Source organism: Mustela erminea, chromosome 11 (assembly GCF_009829155.1).
Source record: "Mustela erminea isolate mMusErm1 chromosome 11, mMusErm1.Pri, whole genome shotgun sequence".
NCBI classification, from domain to species: domain Eukaryota; kingdom Metazoa; phylum Chordata; class Mammalia; order Carnivora; family Mustelidae; genus Mustela; species Mustela erminea.
The window spans coordinates 73026015-73049632 of record NC_045624.1 but is presented as its reverse complement, the minus strand read 5'-3'; the positions used below and the strand labels follow the sequence as shown (position 1 = coordinate 73049632).

General features: G+C 38.6%; 1 protein-coding gene across 2 annotated transcripts; it reads left to right on the top strand.

Moving 5' to 3' along the window:
- Positions 1 to 22603, top strand: STEAP2 (STEAP2 metalloreductase). 2 transcript variants are annotated; one of them, XM_032304991.1, is made up of 6 exons: positions 1 to 459; positions 6596 to 7120; positions 9920 to 10447; positions 13008 to 13172; positions 15374 to 15521; positions 21727 to 22603. In XM_032304991.1, exons 2-6 carry the CDS (start codon positions 6629 to 6631, stop codon positions 21777 to 21779), a joined length of 1386 nt encoding a protein of 461 aa, XP_032160882.1. In that variant the 5' UTR covers positions 1 to 459; positions 6596 to 6628; the 3' UTR covers positions 21780 to 22603. The 2 variants fall into 2 exon arrangements, with proteins under 2 accessions (XP_032160882.1, XP_032160881.1); XM_032304990.1 differs by lacking the exon at positions 21727 to 22603 and having other exon boundaries at positions 15374 to 17037.
- The last annotated feature ends 1015 nt before the right edge of the window (positions 22604 to 23618 follow it).

Sequence of the window (23618 nt, the reverse complement as noted above, 5' to 3'; positions counted from 1 at the left end):
CTCAAAGCTGGAGCGAAGCAGCCAAGCTAACGGCTGCACGGATTGCCAGGGTCGGCGATCGCAGTCCTCCCCGGATCTCTCCACGTCCTCCCGGACGTCTCCGAATTCCCGGCGCCGCACCGCTCCCCACCTCCGCCAGCCCGGCCCTCCAGTCGGCGTTCGCGGTCTGCCTGCGAGCTCGGCGCCCTCCCCGCGCGCAGCCCCTAGCGGCGCGTCACTGCGAGGCGGGCCTCCAGCGCACCTCCCTCGTCCTCCTCCTGCTCCTCCTCTCCAGCAATACGGGATCCAGCTAGGGAGGCGGGGAAGCAACCGGAGCGCGACCGCCGCGGCAGCCACCCTGCAGCCGCCGGTCGGAGGCGCGGTCCCTAGGCCCCGGTGCCCGGGCGGGTCCCTGGGGGAGTCGGCGCCGCGCCCGGAGAGCCGCCAGGCTCACCCCAGCCCGGCGTGGGGGGCGCAGAGGTGAGCGGGTCGGGTAGGAGCGCGAGACCAGGTGGCGGCGGCGGAGTTGAGGGTCAAGATGCAGTGGTCGCCACACGCTGCATCGGTCCTTCCCGGATTCCGCGCCCTCTGCGGGTTCGGTACTGATCTCCGGGCACTGGAGGTGGGGAGTGGGAAGGGTGGGGAAGGGTGTCTGTTTCATCGATTGTTCCTTCTACTCCTCTTGGTCTTCCACAAGCTCCCCAGAAAGTCCTGAGATTGGGCCCAGGGAAAAAGGAGGCCAGGAGAGACAACGAACCAGGTCGGATGTGCCCACAGGAAAAGGACGGGCAGGTTACCTTCGCCTTCCTGATAGTCTAGCTACCACTTTGGGTTCACGCAGCGCATCTCCCAGAATATCATGCAGCGCGGCTTTGCGAAAAAGTATTTCCAATAGTCATTTTGTTTATTAGCCAATTATGCGACCCCGGTGTGTTTAGGCCATTATGTGTTCGGAGGTAATTGACCTCTTCTTTGAAGTGTCCTAAATTATCTTTAAGCCCTGTGTTCAGCCTCAGCCAAAACTTGTTGAAAATTATGCCCTAAAAATCTTGCTCTTAAAATAGAGCAGAGCGATAAAGAAAATTTTGTCCAGAGATTTCCGTTTATTATCTTACCCACCCCTTCCTCAGAGAAGGATTGGTGTCAGTTTTTACTCCTCAGGCAGTTCATTTCTTAGATGGAATAACTTATTCTGAGCCATAGTTAATTATCACTCATCACTGTAATGGTTGAAACTGGGAGAAGTAGGATTTGAACTCCGGCCCCTCCCCCACTCTCAAGATTGAGAGTGAGTGCTAGTAAGAGCCCCACTACTGGGAACCCTTAAAATTCTCTCCAGACCACCTCCTCCCAGCCGCCCTACCCGGTCCCACCCCCACACAGCCTTTTAACCTTTATTATTTCTTGGTTGTGTTGATCTCCTCTGTTTATTTTTTTTCTTTTAGTGAGTCTGGTTTTGTTTGTTTGTTTGTTTGTTGTTTGTTTTTTGTTTTTACTTTGCATCTCTCCTGTCTGTTGTTTCCAAGCTTAAAAGCTATTTACAGAAGAACAATATCCATCCCAGTCATCTTGCAGTCTCTTTAGAAATGATTTGCCATTTCTTTCACTTAGCTAGTCAGTCTTTTTTGGGGGGTGGGAGAAGGTTGAAACAATATAAACAATGATAAATTGAGCTAACTGTGCAAAAAAGAAATGAAAAGCTGTATTTGAGTCACTTTTTGTTTTACTGGTGAGATGGGAAATATACTTGTAGTGAACGAGCATAATTATATTTTAATACTGAAAACGTAGCACAGATGAAGCAAAATACATTTTTAAGGAAAGGATCATAAATGAGTAAGGAAGGTGAAAAGGAAGGTACCTCAGAAGTTGGAAAGACTAGGACTGCAGTTTCAAAAAAGGACTTAGAACATCAGGAGAGGCGTTCATTCTGTGTTCCACCGGTAACCATGACATTGACCTATTACTTACACACTTACTGCCGTATCTTGATCAGCAAAGAGAGGGATCTTACCTATAGACCTAGTACATCTCTTTTGGACCTCACATCTTTTGATACATTCAACAACAAGGAATATTTATTCTTATTAACAGGGCAGATTCAGTGTCTGCTGGGGACCCACTTCCTGGTTCATAGACTGTCATCTTGCTCTCCTCACGTGGCAGAAAGATAGAAAGAGCTCTCTAAGGTCTATTTTATAAGCGCACTAATTCCATTTGAGAGGGTCCTAATCTCATGATCTGATCGCCTTCCAAAGTCTACACCTTCTAATACTTTCTCATTGGAAGTTAGGATTTTAGTAGAATTTGAGGTGGCAGGTTGTGGGGGAACACAAGCATTTAGTCCTGAACTAGAGTTGATCTTTTTAAGCAAGTGACCATAACCATATGCTATGGAGTCTAGGGTGGGTAAAGAGAAATCAGGAGGAGGTTGATGGAGAGTGAGAAAATAGTGGGTCAAAGCATCAGGTCTGTTCTGCTAACTTGAATCATCACTGTAACTATTTGACTAAGATTATTGGAAGGCTCCGAGATAGTGTTTGGAGATGTCAGAAAGTGAATGAGTGGGGTGAGCAGAGATGAATTGTTTTTGATGAATACTGTTGGAAACAAGAGGCCATGAGGTTGAATGCCGTATCCGTTTGAATGAAGACATCCTGGAGAAGGATAACTCTTGGCTGGCACAGAGAGGAACACTATGTGTGTAAAACTATGTATGTCAAAGTCACTAGTGATCAGGAGTAAGCTAGAAGTCAGTAGATGATAGCAGTGCGTAGAGGGAGGTTTTATGAGGCTTCCCCAAACCTCAAAGGAGCCGAGTGTCTGTAGGAGAGGAGAAGAAAGGTTCGGATGTGGCCTTGCAAAGTCAAAAATATACTTACCCCATCTCGTGGCCCTGGGGGATTACAGTTTCTTGACCTCTCTAAATGATCAGGTTGTAGATGTCATCTAGATCTCTGAGGACAGTCCCTTTCAGAGTTATTATCATCTAAAAATTAATGCCCTGGATGTTTGTATATGAAACAAATTAGGCTCTAGGTATATAGCATAACAGCTGCCATTCAGCCAGAGGAAAGTCAACGAAACCCATCTAAACAAAATCTTAGGAGGCCATGTAGCTGAGTATAATCCTTTGACCCTGATGGTATACTTGATTAAATGCAAACAGCAGGTCAAATGGCCATTCAAGAAAACTGGGATCTTGAAATTTCAAGGAACCCATGTGCTACTGAAATCACACTTTTAAATCAAGCTCATAAAGTTGAAGTGTCACAGTGTTAAATATAAAGTCGTGACATTATTATTATATAGCTTTAAAACTTGGAAACAAAGGGGTTTTAGTATTGGACTGCTGGAGTCAAGGACAACCTCTTTGTTTTCCATGTAACAAAGGAAACAGAAAACAAGGAGATTCCCGAAGCCAAAGCCTGTCCTTTTTCCTCAATACTTCAAAAACAGAACTTTCCATAAATCCCATAGTCCTCTCAATTCTTTAGTCTGTATTACTTGGGAATAGCATCCAATGAAAAGGTAGAGAGACTCTAGGGCCTAGCTAGTCAGAGTGTGGCCCATGAACCAGTAGGATCAGGGGCATCTGCGAGCTTGGGAAGAACACAGCATCTGAAGCCTTATGCCAGACATAGAGAATCAGAATGTGCATTTTAACAAGATCTCAGGTGGTCATATTCACATGGGAGTTTGATAGGCAGCATTCTAAAGCAAGTCAGTCCACTTGGAAACCCATCCCCTCCAATCAGCAGCGCCTCTGATGCCTGGACAGCTGGAGCCCCTTGTCAGACAGAAAGATAAGATACCATCTCTGGACCATTCTGGGATGTTATGACCATTTTGCATGTTATGAAACAACAGGAACAAAGTATCCTGTGCAGTGGGATGACACATTTTAAGGAATGGTACTGCCCTTTCCCGAAAGTGGAGAAAGGGAAATTGCAAAACAGTGAGTGGTCCTTCTGATGCTGCTTCTGCCAGAGGAGGAGAAGAGGAGGGGTGGCAGGCCTTATCCTCAGCTTCCTGCATTCGTGGCAACTGTTACTCTCTGGCTAGTGTTATTTTTCATTATTACAAGCGACAGTGCAAAAATGAGCATAACTGAGGATCAAAGAGCCGCATTTGTTATTTCCAAATACCAAACTAAGTATTGGCTTGAATCCTGAATCTTTTAGTAGAGTTGTTTTCAAACGTGGCTGCGTTAAAACACCCGATTATCTTAAAAAAAAAAAAAAAAAATCCTGATGCCCAAGCTGGACTCCAGACCACTTAAACAAAAATCCAGGTGGAGGTGACTAGGTATCACTGTGCTTTAAAGCTCCTCGGTCACATCAGTTTGCAGCTGGAGTTGAGAACCACTGCTCTAGAAAGCCGTTCTCCCCTTTGGGAGGAAGCAGCTCTGAGACTACAATTCTGCCTCTCCACTTGCTCAAGGGGTAGGACCTGCTGTGACGCCCAGAGCACCAGGCAGAGTGAGCAAACCTCGTGCTCTTCTTGCTGTGTGTTTGAAAGCCAATGGGGCAATTCTTCTATTTGGGAGATGCCACAATCTCTACTCAGAGTTCTGGCTGGGGTATAGGTGGGACACTTGGGTTCCTGTGTGTGAGTCTGGTAACTCTCTTCCCCCTTAGGCAACATCTACAATGAGGGGTAAGTTGGCCAGTTCACCTTGGATCGTTGAATGAAATGAGCATTGATTTAATGACTTCTGGTTCCTTTAACTCCTCTTGATTCCCAAGAGAGCCCATGATACCTCTAGGAGGATGTTGATGTTTTCTATTACTCTGGTGCCTCTGACCTCTGCCTGGCTTTCTGAGTGCATGGGAAGCAGATAATTACCACCCCTTCTGTCTTGAAAAGTGTGAAATGAAACGTGTAATAGATTTAAAAATAGTGTGTTTTCTCCTTTCCTAGGATCTGAGTTCCTCCTTCCCTAAGATCACTAGGTAATGCTGAGGAGTGAACCACGGCCAGAGACAGAGAATATATTTACCCGAGCACAACCATCACTGTTCCAGCCCGCCCCTCCCACATCTCCCCAAAGAAAAATCCCTTTCTTAAATTCTTTACCTGCACCAAAGTGACACGTGCCTTAGCTGGACTGTCTGGGTTCTAATCCCGGCTCCCTGAATTTCGCACTCATCCCCTTGAACAAATTAATTAGTCATTTCTTGCGTGTCTCAGTTTCCTCATCTTCTAAATGGGCATGACAATATTAGCATCTATCTCATAGAGTGGTTGTGGGATTTAGTTGGTTATCAAAAAAGCACAAACAGCTGGCACACAGAATGTGCTATATGAGTATTAGGTAATATTATTATTATTTTCCTAAAGATGGGTTTAACAGGTTTTTTTTGGAGCCATTGTGATCCATTTGTAGGGTAAAAGTTGAGTTTTTCTGTCTCTAGTCGAAATTTTAAATTTCTCTTAGGAAAAATCCCCAAAACATGTTTTTTGAAGCATTCTACCTGTTCCTGTAAAATCCATTAAGTCCTCTGTGGTGAGCCACATCTGCTGTAAACATAAAAGAAATTGTGCAACGGGGATGGAACGAAAGAGTATTTTTTGTTCAGATCCAACAACGACACTGATTCATGGCCATCTGATGTGGTCTTCTTGAGCAAGTTATTACAAACATCAACATTTCAGATGTTAGTCACTTAAGTAAAAGAGAATTTGACAGTTTTTTTCAGGGAACAGAAGTGCATCGTATTCTATGAAGCCCATAAATAAAAGGGGGAAGGAAAAGCCTTCATAAGTATTGTGTAATGTAAGACCATAAAAACATTGCTAACCCCCTTTTCACTGGAAAACTGTCTTTCCCAATAAATTACAGAATATAGAGTGAATGATAGAAGTCAGTGGTATTTAATTAATCCTTGCTATATTTTGAAGCCTGTTTTTCTTAAAATATTACTTTAAAAAATGAGTAAAATATTACTCATTTTTTATTAACCAATTTATCTTATTCTCATTTAATAATAAAGTCACTCCTTAGCTATTGAGATATTTAGGACAATTTATAGAATCCACCCTGAATGAATCAAGCCAGTTTTAAATGGAGTTTTTTGGTGGCCTCTGTGTCTTCTGTTGTCATACATACCCTCACACGCTAGCACTGTCCCCTCCACCTCTAGTGGCATTTCTGACTGGCCACCTCTGACCCACCTGACTTGGTAGAACTTTGTTTTTAGAAAATTTTTTAAAAATTCTAGGTGAAAACTTTAGTTTCTTGCCTTCTGTGCTCTGCTGCTCGAAGAGAGGTCAGGAGACCAGCAGCACTGGCATCACCTTGTTAGAAAGGGAGAATCTTGGACCTCACTCCAGAACTACTGAATCAGGATCTGCATTTTAACAAGATTCTCGGGTGATTCATGTGTATATTAAAATTTTAGAAGCCCCACTTTAGCATATCAACTTTGTGACAGTTCATTTTTCTACTTTGACAGTCTCTTTCAGCTTACAAATTGTGTCTCACTGGGCTTTAGTTTTTAGAGCTTGCCAAAATATTTTACCTCCAGAAATGAGGGGTATTATTATGATGTCTGGAAGAGGATGAATGATTGGTCATTGGTAATTGATGAGGATTTTATTTTCTCTCTCCTAGGGTATCTCTGGAGATCTTGGAAGTGCTTGTATCATGGAATCGATCTCTATGATGGGAAGCCCTAAGAACCTTAGCGAAACTTTTTTGCCGAATGGCATAAATGGTATCAAAGATGCAAGGAAGGTCACTGTGGGTGTAATTGGAAGTGGGGATTTTGCCAAATCGCTGACGATTCGACTTATTAGGTGTGGCTATCATGTAGTTATAGGAAGCAGAAATCCCAAGTTTGCTTCCGAATTTTTCCCTCATGTGGTAGATGTCACTCATCACGAAGATGCTCTCACAAAAACAAATATAATATTTGTTGCTATACATAGAGAACATTACACCTCCCTTTGGGACCTCAGACATCTGCTTGTGGGCAAAATCCTGATTGATGTGAGCAATAACATGAGGATAAACCAATACCCAGAATCCAATGCTGAATATTTGGCTTCATTATTCCCGGATTCCCTGATTGTCAAAGGCTTTAATGTTGTCTCGGCTTGGGCACTTCAGTTAGGACCCAAGGATGCCAGCCGGCAGGTATGTATTTTATTTTTAATTTTTTTAATTTTAATTTCTTTTTTTAAAATAACTGAAGTAGAGTTGACATACAGTGTTCTATTAGTTTCACCTGAAACATACCTATGTAAGATCAAACATACCTATGTACGATCATGGTTCGACAATTCTGTACACCACTCGGGACTCACCATGAGAAGGGCAGTCACCGTCTGTCACCACTCAAGATCACAATATTATTGCCTACATTCTCTAGGCCGTACTTTTCATTTCCATGACTGACTTTTTCATAACTGGAAGTTTGTACTTCTTAATCCCCAGTTTTATTGGTATTTATCTGGTATTTTGTATTTAAGTAGTAACACAAATGTCATACATTTAAAAGTGAAATTCTCACACTCTCCACTGATTATCATTTTGAAAACCATGTTTGAGCACCTGAAAATTCATGTCCTGACCTTGTAAAGGTACCTTTCTACCCCAATAAAATAATGTGGAAGGCTGAGAAAATTACTTGGACTTTCCTGTCATAACCAGCTAATTCAGGAAAGGGCAAAGTTGGCTGACGAATAATGGGAGGTACTGTGTTGAATCTCCCCTGGCTTCCTCAAAAATAGAAATAATAACAAGCACATCTTTTTTCTACCTCTCTCTATCTCCCCAACTCACCTCCTCCCTCCTCCTTCTTCCTGGCAGCTATTTGGTAACAGTGTTCCATCTGTGTATGAAACACTACTTAGTATGATCCCCAAGAAGAAGGCTGTAGAAGTGCCTTTTTATTTTATGAAGATTACTCGTGGAATTTAAAATAGTGCGGTTCGTTTTATTTAAAGTGTAGATTTTAATCTGTGTGGGGAGGCAGATTGGATTTCTTAGTTTCTTTTTTAGTGTATGGGTTCTATCTAGTTCAACTTGAAAATAAAGCAGATGGGGAGCTCCATCAATGCCTTTATGGAATGAGAGCTTTTATAAGTAAACACACAAAATAGTGCACGTTAGAAATCTTTTAAAGGTGTAGTTATGCATTATAGGTAAGCATGATGATAAAATACTTTCATTATTTTTGTTCATAAAGACAGTTCATGCCTTAGATTCAATGCCTTAGAAAGTGAACTCCAGTATTGTATCACTGTACGTGGCGTATCAGGTCATGATAACCATTCACTTTCGAGTCTTTAATTTGGAAGACCAGTAAACGATTATATACTTCCCAGCTTTCCCAGAGGCTATTTCTAAATCCTTTTTCCTTTTGGATATCCATCAAAGTTTAGGAATGGATACACACCAAACAAACTAGGGAGAAACCTAAATGTAATCCTTTGCCCATAATTGTGGTAATTTTAATTCTTTAACAACTACAAAAAATAGGGAATTGAATTCAAAGTGAGCAACAGAAATAGTTTCATTTGTATTCCATAGTCCTTCTGCCTTTGTGACTAATGTTTGATTTACACTTTTAGGTTTATAAATTAAATGTATTTAAATTTAAATAAATCTTATAGGTTATAGGCTATATTTATAGTTAAATTTTATTACAGTGTTTTTTAATAAGAAATTTAATAAAAGCTCAGCATTGTCACAGCTGTAATAAATTAATTTAGAATGCTTTTCTTTATTTCTTTAGAACATAGGTATTTTTCCCACTCCATTTTAGAAGTTCACGAACATTTGTGTCACAATATAGACTTTGTTATTCATCTGGCTAACGTTAGGTAAGATTAATAACCCAAATAGCTCTATATTGTCAGCATAATGCAGGTTTTAGCATGCAAATATTTCAGTGTGGTCTATTCCAGAGACCTTATATAAACATCTTCAGGGGTATATTTAGGAATTTGTTTTCCCCAAACATTACCCAGAGACTTGACGGCAATATTTTTCTAGGCCTGAGTGAGAGTAGTAGTGGCTCACTTCAGCAGTGAATTTCTGTTCAACAGGTTATTTGTTGAATTCCCAGCTACAATCATATATCAAAGAGGTCTGGGTAGTTTGAAAGTCACCCTCACCCATCACTTCATTATACAGAAGTAATACCTTCGTCTTAGATAATGGCGGTTGCTTTAACATTTAAATTAACCAAGCTTTATAATACCATTTTTCCTCCACACAGGTATAGTATCCTTATTTACAGATGAAAGAATTTCATATTCTGATTCATGAAGTGATATAATAATAACTTGAGATTACTCATGGTTTCTCAGAGACCCTTGGTGGATCGGTTTTTAAGCCAAAGATAAATCTTATAAATAGTACAACATCGTGACATAAGTTAGAGATTTTTATTTGTAGATTCAACCATCCAGAGTCTATGCCCATCTACTCTCTTGCTGAATGTCTATAAAGGACAGTGCTTGTAATGCCTCTATGAGACAATCACTGCGATCCTAGAACTAGATATTGTCCTCAGAACCCCAGGGAGCCAAGTGCACTCCGATCCCTGTGGGAGTGAGAGCTGGGGCGGGCAGTGGATGGCCAGCAGCCCAAACTCCATCTGGACCTTACCTTGCCACCGCTGCTGAGCCACACATTCTAGAAACCTTTCTTTACTCCTCCTTCCTTCCCCTGAGGACGTCCCGATCCCAGGTTCCAGCAGGATTTTTCTGCATTTTATTTTCATGTCATCATAGGTAGCAAGGTCTTTGTCATTTCTATGACACTGCTTTAACCTATTAATAAAAAGATTAACATGTTAATAAATGCTTTATCTCCTTAACTTTGTATCACTCAAGGTCATCACATGCTCCATAGGGGAAGTGAAGTTTGTAAACGTCACCATTTTTATAAACAACAGTAACGATGAGTCTTTCGTTTTTGCCACAGGTCTATATATGCAGCAACAACATTCAAGCTCGACAACAGGTTATTGAACTTGCCCGTCAGCTGAATTTCATTCCTGTTGACTTGGGATCATTATCATCAGCTAGGGAGATTGAAAATTTACCCCTGCAACTCTTTACTCTCTGGAGAGGGCCAGTGGTGGTTGCCATAAGCCTAGCCACGTTTTTCTTTCTTTATTCCTTTGTCAGAGATGTGATTCATCCATACGCTAGAGACCAGCAGAGTGATTTTTATAAGATTCCTATCGAGATTGTGAATAAGACCTTGCCCATAGTTGCCATTACTTTGCTGTCCCTGGTATACCTGGCAGGTCTCCTGGCAGCTGCTTATCAGCTTTATTACGGCACCAAGTATAGGAAATTTCCACCTTGGTTGGAGACCTGGCTACAGTGCAGAAAACAGCTTGGGTTACTAAGCTTTTTCTTCGCTTCAGTCCACGTTGCCTACAGCCTCTGCTTACCAATGAGAAGGTCAGAGAGATACTTGTTTCTCAACATGGCTTATCAGCAGGTATGGAACGTGCTTGTTATTCATCGGGTACTAGTAAACTTCCTTATCAGTATAATCTGTAAAATGCGAGATTTAAAATACTGTCAAATTTTACAGAACTTGTAATCGAAATTTTGGCATATTTAGGGAGAGGGAAGAATTGTTCTTTATACAGTGTTTTTGTCTAAGAATTGTGTGGCCGATTCAAAATCATTTAGGATAAAAGCTGCTACTATACATCTTCCTTTAAAGAAGAAGAACAGAAATAAAGGGTTAGTAAGTTTTTTCAGTCTCTCTCTCTCTTTTTAATGTTATGACTGCAATGATTGCTTTTAGCATTAAAAAGGTATTTCAATGTTTAATTTGGCCATGTTCTGTGAAATGATAAGGCAGCTCTCAGTAAACATATGCGACAAAATTAGAACCACTGAAAATACAAAACAGGATAGGAAGCCAAGATGAGGAGATGTACATTTACAAGGCTTTTGTTATCAAAAAGGAAAATACTCCAGTGAAGCTTCAGGTCCTCATGTGAACCTTTATAACACTTAGATCTGTAAGAAAATCTCCCAGAAAGCTTCATGCAAGGTGTTTGGTGGTGGAGTAGAGGGTAATTTTCCTCAGTAATGCACATTCAGCAAATGTAATATAAGGGGTTTCACTGATGCTACTTGACATAGCATTTACCAGGGACAGCTGAGGACACTGCACCCAAACAAATGGGAGTTTACTTTTCATAAGGAACCAAGATACCCTGATCCAAGTATATAGGTACTTATGGCTGTTTCAACAGTTTCAACCTAAAATAATGTGGAAAAAAAAATTAGTAAATTGATATCCTTTAAGCTATTGTGTCTTTAAAAACACCTCTTCTCTGAACCTTCTCTGAATCCTTAGGCTTTGATATCTGCCTCATCAGCTCCCTCACTGGTCCTGAAGTTGTCGGTGTAGATCTCACCTCTTCACAGAGGCGGAGCCTGGACACCATTTTAAATTCTGCCACCTGCCTCTGCCTCAACCCCACCCTCCCCCGCCCCCCCAGACCCTCCTACTCTGCTCTATTCTCACTTTTTCCAATAGCATTTACCACCTCCTAATACACATGTTCCCCTTGTTTATTGTCTTTACTGTCTGCGTCCTCTCAGCAGAATGTAAGTTCATGAGAGGAGGAGCCTTTGTCTGCTTTGTTCACTGATAGATACCTAATGCCTAGAACTATGCCTGGCACACAGTAAGGCACGCACAAAGTGTATTTGTGGGATGAATGAATGAATTGGGAGGCCAGATAGGTGCAGGTTGGAAGCTCCGGGTCTACTGAGGTATGTTGCTGTTCTGTATTGTGGTATAGACATAAAACAAGATAATAAGAGCCTTTTTTCACAGAGGAGCTCTATGGCTTTTTTCAGGATGTTGGTATGATTGTTCTGGAGGCCTAATGCTCAGAACTAGCTTTTTTTTTTTTTTTTTTTTTTAAATTTCATTTGTTTGGTTAATTACAACTGGAGAGAGTGAAACTGTGTAAAGTTAGAATCTGTTATGCATGAATAGATATTTAAAGCTTTAGGAACACTTGGGTGGCTAAGTCAGTTAAGCATCTGCCTTCAGTTCAGGTCATGATCCCAGGGTTCTGGGATCAAGTCCCACATCAGGTTCCCTGCTCCATGGGGAGCCTGCTTCTCCCTCTGCCTCTGCCTCCCTCTCTCTCTCTGTCTCTCAAGGATAAATAAATAAAGTATTTTAAAAAATAAATAAAGCTTTAGCCCAGGGAGTCCAACCTTTGATTTATACTCTAATTATACCATCACATGTAAATAGACAATTCTGAAAGCAGTCTCTATACAGAATGCCACACATTCGGAGTTATCAAGTCTGACTTGATTATATATGTATTATCTGTGTAAGGAAAAGACATTTGGAAAAGTACTATAGAGGAATGAGGCAATTGGACAGTTGGAAAAATTTATCAATGAGCCAATTCAAGAGAATAAATATTTGCATTTAGTATGACTTTATCCATAGGGAAGTCTCAGCTTCCTGAGGAAAAGAAAGAAGGAAAAAAAGAGGTAAAGTAAATACAAATATTGTTCAAGTGAGAGAGGAAGATAAAGACGTAATTCAGAATTCTCTTCCCGGATTCTAAGTTGATCTAAAGCCAGGATGTACCCAAAATATTCAAGTGAGTTTAAACCAACTTAGAAAAGTACCTCAAAACTAAGTCTAACTGCCAGTACTTATTTCTTTTTGTCACCTTGGAACCAACCACTTGGCATTCCTGGTCTTGGGACTCCAGACTCCCTGTAACTGTGATGTAGGACAGCGTAGGTGGCAGATTTTCCCACCCCCTCGCAAGTATGTAAGGAAAGAGGGACTCTTAGACCTCCTTCTATTTAATTCTTCCTTCTCTTTTACCCACACCTGGCACAATACCATCCGGTAATAGGTTCTCCATTCCAGGCTGTTAAATTGAAAAAATACAGCTTAAATATGTCCATATATGAGGTATTCTTATGCCAAGAGTGAAACTGTACTGAATCTGTGACTATTCTGCCAAATAAAGGAAATTCACATTTGCTCTCCTTAGGTTCATGCAAATATTGAAAACTCTTGGAACGAGGAAGAAGTCTGGAGAATTGAAATGTATATCTCCTTTGGCATAATGAGCCTTGGCTTACTGTCCCTCCTGGCAGTCACCTCTATCCCGTCAGTGAGCAATGCTTTAAACTGGAGGGAATTCAGTTTTATTCAGGTACGTGGGGTTTTTTGGTGAGAGGTTGGGCGGCATAGAATTTAAGTGTTAGGTACAGTTTAATTTTAAATATGCTTCTTACAAAAGAGTGCCTTTGGGGCTGCATTTATGCATCTAGCTCAGGGAGTAAAAATTGCTAGAAGCCAGCCTAGGACCGTTCTGGTTTAGTAAGCAAAAGCCAGTACAGGGTTCTATTAGAAGACTTTGATAGCCCTGCCTACTATGTTATGACTAAAGTTCATTTTTTTAAAAAATAAAAAATTTTTTTTTCAAAAAAAATGAAGATGGGGATGGGTAAGCTTAGATCAAGTTCAGTGCCAAAAGTCAATTTGTTACTCGACCAGTGAGTAAAGAGTTACTTTATATTTTGAGTCACTTTGATCCATCTAGAAAAATCTCATTAATTTGCATTCAAGTGGGGAGAGGTCAGTCTGAATATTGTAAAAGAAATGTGTGTGTAAACACACAGACACAAACAGTGGCAAATTAGGTGACTGGGCTAATGGATTATGACAAGCAACCAACCTTATGATTCTTGTTCATATATGTATTTTGAGTATTAGTTGTATATATACAAAGGTGTTTCAAAACAACACTGGTTTTTTTTGTTTTTTCTTTAATAAACATTCACCTCCTCCAGTAAGATTTATTTAATAAATATACATATTTGTAAAATGTGTAACTCAACCCCAGACCCCACCTATATTATCAAAAAGTCAGTATTGGTTGTATCCAAATGATCTGTAGCAAAATATGTGGGTGAACTGGCATTTCACAGTACACTCAATTCTGTTTTGTTTTGTGTGTGCCTATTTACTTGAGCTTTTTTTTTTTTTCTTTCAAGTCATCTAAAGAGCTTGTTCAAGTTAAGGGCATCTCCCTGCCTAAATTCATTTTTCCGTAAAACACTTTTCCTACTGTCAGTTTAACACTTGAAAAGAGACAGAAGGCCCTCTGAGAAAAGGTGTTAGATGGGGGCAAGTGATCATTAAACTGAGATGAGTGGCTGCAAAACAGAACAACTGTCTGCTGGAGGGTCGATCCTTTCCCAGTGAAGTTAGACATTACATCATTAGACCGATGTGATATTACAGAGACCATTTCTCAAAGTAAGCAATCAAGCGTAATAATTTAGGGAGCCCTGAATGCTGACCTTTTAGATTTTCACCTATGACCCGCTTAACAAAAGTACTCTTAATAATTTCATTTAATGTGGTCAATAAAGCCGCATGTTTGAAATGCTATTCCTATTACATACTAACAGTATAAGATTTTTCATGTTTACCCTCAGCTACATACTAACAGTATAAGATTCTTCATGTTTACCCTCAGCTAATATATATATGTGGGGAAGGATGTGGGGGAGGAGAATGCTCTCTAGCACTTAATTTTTATTATGTATGTATATTTGTATGTATATATAATATACACACATACACATATTTTTAAATATCCACAACTGGTGGAAATGTGGATAACCTTTGTAAAGAAGTTTTGCAGTTTTCATCAGTACCCATAAGGAAAGCCCAGTAATCCCCCTTTTAGAAATAAGTTCTAGGGGCGCCTAGGTGGTTCAGTTGGTTAAGGCCTCTGCCTTCAGCTCAGGTCGTGATCCTGGGGTCCTGGGAATGAGCTCCATGTTGGGCTCTCTGCTCAGCAGGGAGCCTGCTGCTTCCTCTCTCTCTCTGCCTGCCTCTCTGCCTACTTGTGATCTCTATCTGTCAAATAAATAAATAAAATCTTTAAAAAAAGGAAGAAGAAAGAAGTTTTAAAGAAATAAACCAAAATATAGAAAAGGGCTTATGGTAGAGGAAAGTTGGAAACAGAGTAAATGATCAACAAAAAGGATTGACTAAGTGAACTATAACACATCCTTTCAGTAGGTTATTATATAGCATTTGAGTCATGTTTTTGTATTTAATGACGAGGAAAAGATTCTTGATATAATAAAATAGGGTATTAGACTATATGCAATATGGCTTTATTTGTATAAACCAAGATGTGCAAACACATGAATAAATATATGTGAAATCTGTGGAAATATTATAATTATTTAATTCTGTAGAGAACAAAGAGTAGTTCACTAATTTAAGATAGAGTTTTAGCACACTATAAATATGGTGGCGCTGGGTAGGTTAATTTATGAGTTTGAATAATTTGTTCCTTATTCTCTGTTTCTTTTTCTTCTTTCTCTACTCAAGTCTACCCTTGGATATGTCGCTCTGCTCATTAGTACTTTCCATGTTTTAATTTATGGATGGAAACGAGCCTTTGAAGAAGAATACTACCGGTTTTACACCCCACCCAACTTTGTTCTTGCTCTTGTTTTGCCCTCAATTGTAATTCTGGGTAAGATCATTTTACTCCTTCCATGTATAAGCCGAAAGCTTAAGAGAATTAAAAAAGGCTGGGAAAAGAGCCAATTTCTAGAAGAAGGTATTGGAGGAGCAGTTCCTCATCTCTCACCAGAGAGGGTTACGGTAATGTGATGATAAATGGTGCTCACTGATACATTATAGAGTTCCACTCGTGCCATTGTTTTTATGAGTTCCTTTATGTTCATTTGCAAGTGCACTGTCAAATTGATGTGGGCTGAAATCTGTCCAGTAAGATCTCAACCAAATTAGTGGTAGGAGTCTCTTGAAATTAATTTTCACAGATGTTATATTTTGGCAATATGAATTTTTGTTGTCAGCTTGTCTGTTTTGTTCTGCACATCCACAACACTCCTATTTTAACAAACTGTATTCCATAATCAGGCAAAGATATTTCTGATTAATAATATAGATACAACATAATGTTAAAAGAAAAACTTGCAAACCAGCAGAAATCTTAAGTTTTAATATATCTTAATGGGTATTTTTTTTTCCTGAAGCTTACCTAAGGTTTTAATTGTTAAATTAATTTAATTGCTCAAGAAATAGAAATGCATAATCACACATTAAGAAGGGTCACATTACATTAGCATCTCGGTAAGGGTAAATGGTAACATTCCTATATTTTTCTCATAAGATCAGTTTTGAAGAATGTAATTAATTGTATGAACCAGTGTAACCTGTGAACAAACACAAATTTAAAAAAATACAATCTGAAATTATATTTGAAATGCAATGGAGACGTGAAATGCATACTGGTAATAGTACCTCATGAAAGATTTTATTCCTTATCTTGTTACAGAGAGGTTTCATTTGCATGTTATTAGGTTGGTTAGGAAGAAGACCATGTTATTTGGCTTCCAAAAGTGATTTTTCTAATATGGTACCAAGCCTAGAAATCTTACAGTTGTTTCCAGTTAGAGGGAAGGAATGAAGTCTACCCACCAATAGTTGTTGGTCAGCTGATCTACGTTGTTGCACGCTGGCCAGTTCCCACTCTATCTGCTGTAAGACTTTACTGACGTTCACTGAGGGATGTTAACATGCCAGGCACTGTTCTAAGCATTTTATTTGTATTATCCCACGTTAATTTTTACAACAACCCTGTAACAGAGGTAATTATCCCCATTTTTCATATGAGAAAACTGAAGGATAGAAAAGTAATTTGCCCAACGTCATGCAATTAGTTAAGAGGCAGAGCCAGCATTCAAGTCTAGGCAGTCCTATTTCAGAGGCTCCCATTTCCAGGCTGATTGTCTCTGCTCTGTCCCCGTGTGTTACTATCATGATGCCAGTCTGGATGCTTCCTCTTTTGTCAGTAAAGGCATTAACATTCTTTACAGTGTGTTGTGGGTACCAAAAATTTATGAAAATAATACAGTCATAAATTTATGATAGCTTTGGGATAATCTACAGTTCTTTACCTTGCAAGAGGATCTTGCCTGGGACGTGATTCTGGAGCCCCACGGCAGTCCATATTATTCCCTACGCAGTGAGGGACTCCGGCAGAGATACGACCATAGCAGTTTTAATGAATGTCTGAGGTCCTCCAGAATCTTTAAAAATCCTTGTAGAGTTGGTCATCTCTTTTACTCTTCCTGAGAAGTCCTCCTGCCTGTTCAACCATTCATTAGGCAGCAGTTTGCAAGCATGAAGGATATTAAGAAAAGTGGTTAATTATAAATCTACTCTAGAGACATACAATTATACAAATTATTCATAAAATTTTTCAGTGCTGACATTCCACATTAAAATTGCATTTGTTCAAACCTTGATTAGAATGCCCGACATTTTCCCCCTATTTGTTCTTTCCTTATTAAACTAGAAAGGTGCAGATATGATACAAGTATATGCATTATGTAAGTATATATCCTGAAATTATAACATTTCTAAACCTACCCACTGAGGTACTACTGAATGCAGCTGCCAAAACAGAAGGAGTTTTGTGGGGTGGGTAGACCACAGGGAAAGGGAGAGAGAGAATCTTAAGCAGCCTACATGCCCAGAGTCCCAGTGCCGGGCTTGATCTCACGAACCTGATCATGACCTGAACCAAGATCAAGGGTCAGACGCTTAACCAGCTGAGCCACCCAGGCGCCCCTAGAAGGAGTTTTATTTAGTAGACACTACCTTTCCCACCACTGGCTCTTTCCCTACTGCTGCACCTTGTCAATTTGGTAAATCTCTCATGATTCTCTGATGGTCTCTTCTTGGTGAGTTTAAGTATCTTGTACTTCTTAACTGAGCTTTCCATTTTCTTTATTTTAATTCTGTTCTTTCCCTCTTGATAATCGCTTACTTGCTAGTCCATAGTAGGAATTCAGTTGGATGAGAACTTTTAAAGGAAAAGACCCACAAACTGTTGTAGCACACTAGTGAAATTAACAGCATATTTTCAGTATTTGTTCCTCAAGTTTCACTCTCTCAAGACCAGGCTTTCACCATTTAATGTGAAAATACAATGAAATATTCATAAAAGTTAGATGACTATTGAATTATATTGCTGCATGCATATATTAAGTAGCCAATAATACAAATAACATTATCACTCCTATAGATAAATGGGGCCTTTGAAAATGTGAAAAAACAAAATTTATGAAAATGTATATAGGATGTAACTTTTGTTTCAAATGATAATATCTCCTTTTTAGTACTACAAAGATGAAATAATTTTGAAGTTCTAGAATAAATATAATATATTCATTATAATTCTAAATGTTTAAAAGCCTATCTAAAAGTACAGAAATATTGACTTTCACTTATTTGACTTTTAATTGCCTTATTTTACCATTTTCTACCAGATTATTTTTCTTAGTCATTATTTCTCATAATCACTTTTTTTTGGTCACTATTCTGGCCTCAGAAGTAGGACTGAATTCTGCTCTTGCTAGCTGCGAGAAAGTGGTGGGGACTTTAAAGTAGTAGGGTTTGATTCCTAATGTGTACTTTGAGAAGTGCCCCTGAGAAAACTATAAGAATGTAGAAAATATACCCAGTCTTAATCCTATGCAAAAAAACTAATTTTTTCCTGAGAGGAAAATTATCATGGGCTGAATCATACTATTTAGCTTTTGTGTGCAGATATCATATGTCTCCTTTATTAAGAATATTTAAAATCATGTTTAAATAAGATTATATTCATGCTGACATATATTTTTCAAAGCATATATGGAAATTTAGCCCAGATTGTCTACATGTGGAGATTTTTATTTAAATTTTAAAATATTTTAAAGTATGAAGAAACTATATTTATAGGCATTTATTGGAGATAATTATTTTGTGCTACATACAGGATTCACTAGTGAGCTCCAGTATCAAACTACCTGATTAATTTCTTATAAATTAGCCTAATTTTGACCTAAGGAATTTTACTTCCAAAATTAATTTGTTAATAATAATTTAAGGTATATTCATACTTACAAATTATGAAATTTGTTTGTGTAAAAGGGCTTCAAGAATATATCATATCCGATTTTTGTATTGTTTATCTCTTAAATAAGATGATAAAATTTTAATTCTTTTTAACTGCCTTTTACCATTAAACTATGTCATAATAAATTCTGAACAAAGAGTTTTGCCCCCCAATAGAGGTTTATTTGTGAAATGTGTTTTCTTATATATTTTAAATAAAATTCCCAAAATGTAACTCATAACTATTTCTTTAGTAATACTATGAACATTGAACCTGTGTCAGTCTATAGAATCTCTGTTTTGATGTAAGTATTCAAACAGCCTAAAATTTGGTGTTGAAATTATTTTGTGAATTCTGACTTAAAAGCATTGCTATACATAGTATAACATGCCTCAGTTCAGTGTTAAGATTTCTACTTGTGATGTGTTGTCATGAAAATGAGATGCTCTACCCTCAGTTGTTCATTAAGTCAGCAAAACAAATTCTGGTAAATACTCAGTATATGTAATTGCTCTAAATGAACCTGTACTGATTTTAGTGGAAACACAGTTGTTCTTATCTTTGCACAGGGGCTTTTACAGGAATGAATGGGTTCTTCAATTTTTTTAATGCAAGAAAATTATAAAGTGCTAATATTCAGAGATTCTGTCCATAGAATACCAAAACGGTATTTAGTTCAGCCTAACATGCATACATACTGAGATTTTTTTTAAACTTTCCAAATCATTGGCTTTCATGCAGTCATCCAAAATTAGGGCAGACTCTACATTCTCCCGGTAGCTGGATAGACTAAATTAAATCACCAAAACAGGTGCTTTCGTTTGATTTTCAAGTTGCCATCTTCAAGGAAGTATCCTCTGAAGGTTTTCCTTGAAGGTCTTTCATGGCTTTGCAGATATCTAGCCTGCACGGGGACTGGACATTGTCTCCCAGTGTCCACCCTACTTCTTTAAAAGCTGCTACCCATCACATTACTCTGCTGCCCTGGTAGTTAGGTATCCCAATGGGACTGAGTGTTGGCCAGTGAGTTGGAGGGGGACGTAGGGGTGGCTTCCTAGAAGTCTCTTCAAAGAAAAGCAGCAAGTGCTTTTCGTCATATTCCTCCATTTTGCTGCCGGAACTGTGGCTACAACAGGAGGCCTGGCAAATGCCCTAGAGGACCGAGGCCACACCCTAAGGAATGCCAGTTAGAAACTAGAAAGATCTTGACTTCTTCACTATTCAACTCCCTTTCCTATATTTGACCCACTGTATATTTGGGTTTCTTTGTATGAAGTCAAAACTAATCCATTCTGGCCTTCGGTTCTTTGTCGTGATACTGTTGAACACTCTGAATGAACTAGATTGCAGTAAATCTTACCTTTAAAAGTTTTTAAAGGATAATGTGCAATTCATGTTAGAATTGACTTTCCATTGTTGATTGATTATACTCATTTTCTTGCCTTGATCTTTCATTAGATATTTTGTATCTGCTTGCAAAATATCGTCTTCTTTATAACTGTGTAATAGGTATTTGCTAAAACTCTGTAATCTCCAAAATATTGCTATCAAATTACATGCCATGTTTTTATATCATTCTCATAGATATGCCTTATGAACATCTAAATAAAAAGTATTATTTAGTGTGTTTTAACTTTTTTTTTGAAATGTTATTTACAAATGGATTTTTCTTTCTTACTGAGTAATAATTCCAGTATTTGATGGAGACCATCTATTTCTCTATAGAAGGATTTAGAAAGCAATACATATAATAGGTTGGGGATTTTGGAGGGTTTTTTGTTTTGTTTTGTTTTTTGGGGTTTTTTGGGGTTTTTTTAGATTTTATTTATTTATTTGATAGACAGAGATCACAAGTAGGCAGAGAGGCAGGCAGAGAGAGAGGAGGAGGAAGCAGGCTCCCTGCTGAGCAGAGAGCCCGATGTGGGGCTCAATCCCAAGAGCCTGAGATCGTGACCTGAGCGGAAGGCAGAGGCTTAACCCTCTGAGCCACCCAGGCGCCCCTGTTTGTTTTTACAAAGGTAGTCATTTAGGAAAATATCCACCTAATGAGGTGGTATTTTAAAAATTATTTCAGGGGCCCCTGGCTGGTTAGTCCGTGGAACATGCAACTCTTGATCTTGGGATTGTGAGCTTGACCCCACATTGGTTGCAGAGATTACTTAAAAATAATACCTTTAAAAAAGTTTATTTCATTTTACTAGCATTCATTAAGCATCTTTAAACCAGGGCTCAACAAAATAGTCAAGCTATGTTTTGTAAGCTCCCTGATAGCTAATGTATTCCCAGTGTCTAATGCAGGATAGTTCTACAGATACTGAGATAATGAATGTTGACTCATCTTTAGAGAAAATTCTGTTCTTATCACCCTACATTTATGCAGTTGTGCCTGCATCCTCCTGCCCACACACCCCCCCTCCATCATTGTCTCTACCTCTTGCCTTACCTCCTGGCCACCATCACCACCATCGCCACACCATCTTAAGGAGAAACTAACTTTGATGCCTGGGATCTGGGGAAGCCCTGGTTTCCCCAATAGCTGCCAGGAAATGCATAGTTGTTAATGTTCTGAGAGTAGGGTTGCCAAGTAAACTACAGGACACTTGGTTAATTTGAAATGCAGACAAACAATGAATTTTTTAAGTAATTCTATTACAAATATTGCATGGGACTTTGTTTGTTTTTGCTAAATCCAGCAACCTGATCTTTGACCAAAGAGATATAGCCCAAGAGGGAGCTTGTGGATAAATTCTCCCTTCTTTTTCCCCAGATAAGCTATTCCTTACTGCGGCAATTCTTAAGGCCTTCACAAAAATATCATGAAAGACTAAGCAGTTAATTAAACTTCATTGGTTCTAAAGCTATCACCAGCTCAGTAACAGCTATATTTGCCTGCCTCAACTTCTATCTCCTCCTGACCGGCTAGAGAGAGTGCCACCCAATAAAGTGGCAGCAGGTAAGTGTTTGTCATTTGTTTATGGTAGGCGCTAGGGAAACGAGGCTGGCAAATGAACATTGGTAGTGGATTCTTCAATTAGAAAATGAAACATGACATAAATGATGATTTTGACCAAGTCAGGCCCTGCAGCTCGAAATTCAAACCGCTTAAGAGCTCAGAGTGGACCCATCTCCCAAGGGCAGATTCACATTGATCAAATGTACAGTGACTGTTAAGTCAGAATAGCCATTGATCACTGTTGTGAGAAATCATCAATGTCCTATAGGTAAGAATACCAGTATTGCCTTAATTAAGCATATTCTGTTCTTTCATTTGTTCTTTATAAGAATTTATAGTATAGCCCAAAGTATGTTAGGATCTGTTACAGACTGAATTATAGTTCCCTAAAATTCATATTAATGTAAAGAGCCTTTAAAGATATAATCAAGTTAAAATGTGGGTATGGGTGGACCCCAATCCAAGGATGACTGGTGTCCTTAAAAGAAGAGGAGATGAAGACACAGAGGGAAGACCATATTATGACAAAAGGAGAAAATGGCCATCTACAAGCCAAGAAGAGTAGCCTCAAGAATGAAACTAATCTTGGACACCTTAATCATGGACTTCTAGCCTCCAGATTGTGAGGAAATAAAATTTCTATCGTGTAAGACACCTAGTCTGCGATATTTATTTTGGCAGCCCTAGCAAATTAATGTAGAGCCTATGGAATCAGAGCAAGTCAAGTCTGTTAGAGACCTTGAATAATTAATGTCATTGTAATAAACTTATCTGATTAATCCTGCTCCACCATAAAGATGGTTCTATACTGGGGGGTACTATCTATAACCTCCCAACATGTAAATACAGTAGTTTTTAGTTTTAAAAGCTTGAGAGCTTTTTCATTTCATAGAATATTCCTATGTCATGGGACTGAAGCTTTGATCAGGTAAGAATTGCTCCATAAATTCATTTCATTTACATATTACCATTGATTTAGTTTCTCCATTAAGCATGAACAGCTCCTCCACATTCCTATTTAAAAATCATTTGCAATTTGGATTATGAGCACATTTTTTTATTAGAATCATTGACTTCAGAGGTGGCTATTCTTTCACTTTTGTTTTCTGTTCCATGTATTTCTTACCGCTAAATTTGAACTAATGGTTCTGTTGGAAAAAAGTAATTACTTTTGTTTCTCTCTTAGGCTTTGTTTCTGTAACAATGAAACTGAAAGATTTTTTTTAAATACTAAAGTAGATGAAATTCCAGCTTTATATATTTTCTTTCTGTTACATAATTCCCCTGAAGCTAACCTACTAAGACTATACTCTAATTACATTTTCTTATGTGCTATAAAAATTCTCTGTTTAAAATAGATTACACTGACTCACAAAGGAATAACATTTGCTTGAACATTTGGAACATCTGGCATTAGTTTAGAGACTACCAAATTCATATGTAATCTAAAATACTTAATAGAAACATCCTTAAGTTGTACTAATGCATAATTATAATTTTACTAAACATTGTAAATTAGGCAGTGTGCAAACAAGCATCAGAAAAAATATCAGAAGGACAGTGTTATTTCTTAATATTACATTTATTTATGTTAAAAATACACTTATTTAAAAAGTTAAAAATCTGGAACCCACAATGTACTATACATTGGCTAACTGAATTTCAATAAAATAAAAAGTAGAAAATGTACATAGCTCAATATATCA

Excerpts from the sequence above, each read along its gene's own strand:
- STEAP2 (XM_032304990.1), top strand. The coding sequence starts at position 6,629 with ATGGAATCGATCTCTATGATGGGAAGCCCTAAGAACCTTAGCGAAACT. Across the intron at positions 7,121-9,919 it reads CCAAGGATGCCAGCCGGCAG|GTCTATATATGCAGCAACAA; the intron begins GTATGTATTTTA and ends TTTTTGCCACAG. Across the intron at positions 13,173-15,373 it reads GGGAATTCAGTTTTATTCAG|TCTACCCTTGGATATGTCGC; the intron begins GTACGTGGGGTT and ends TCTCTACTCAAG.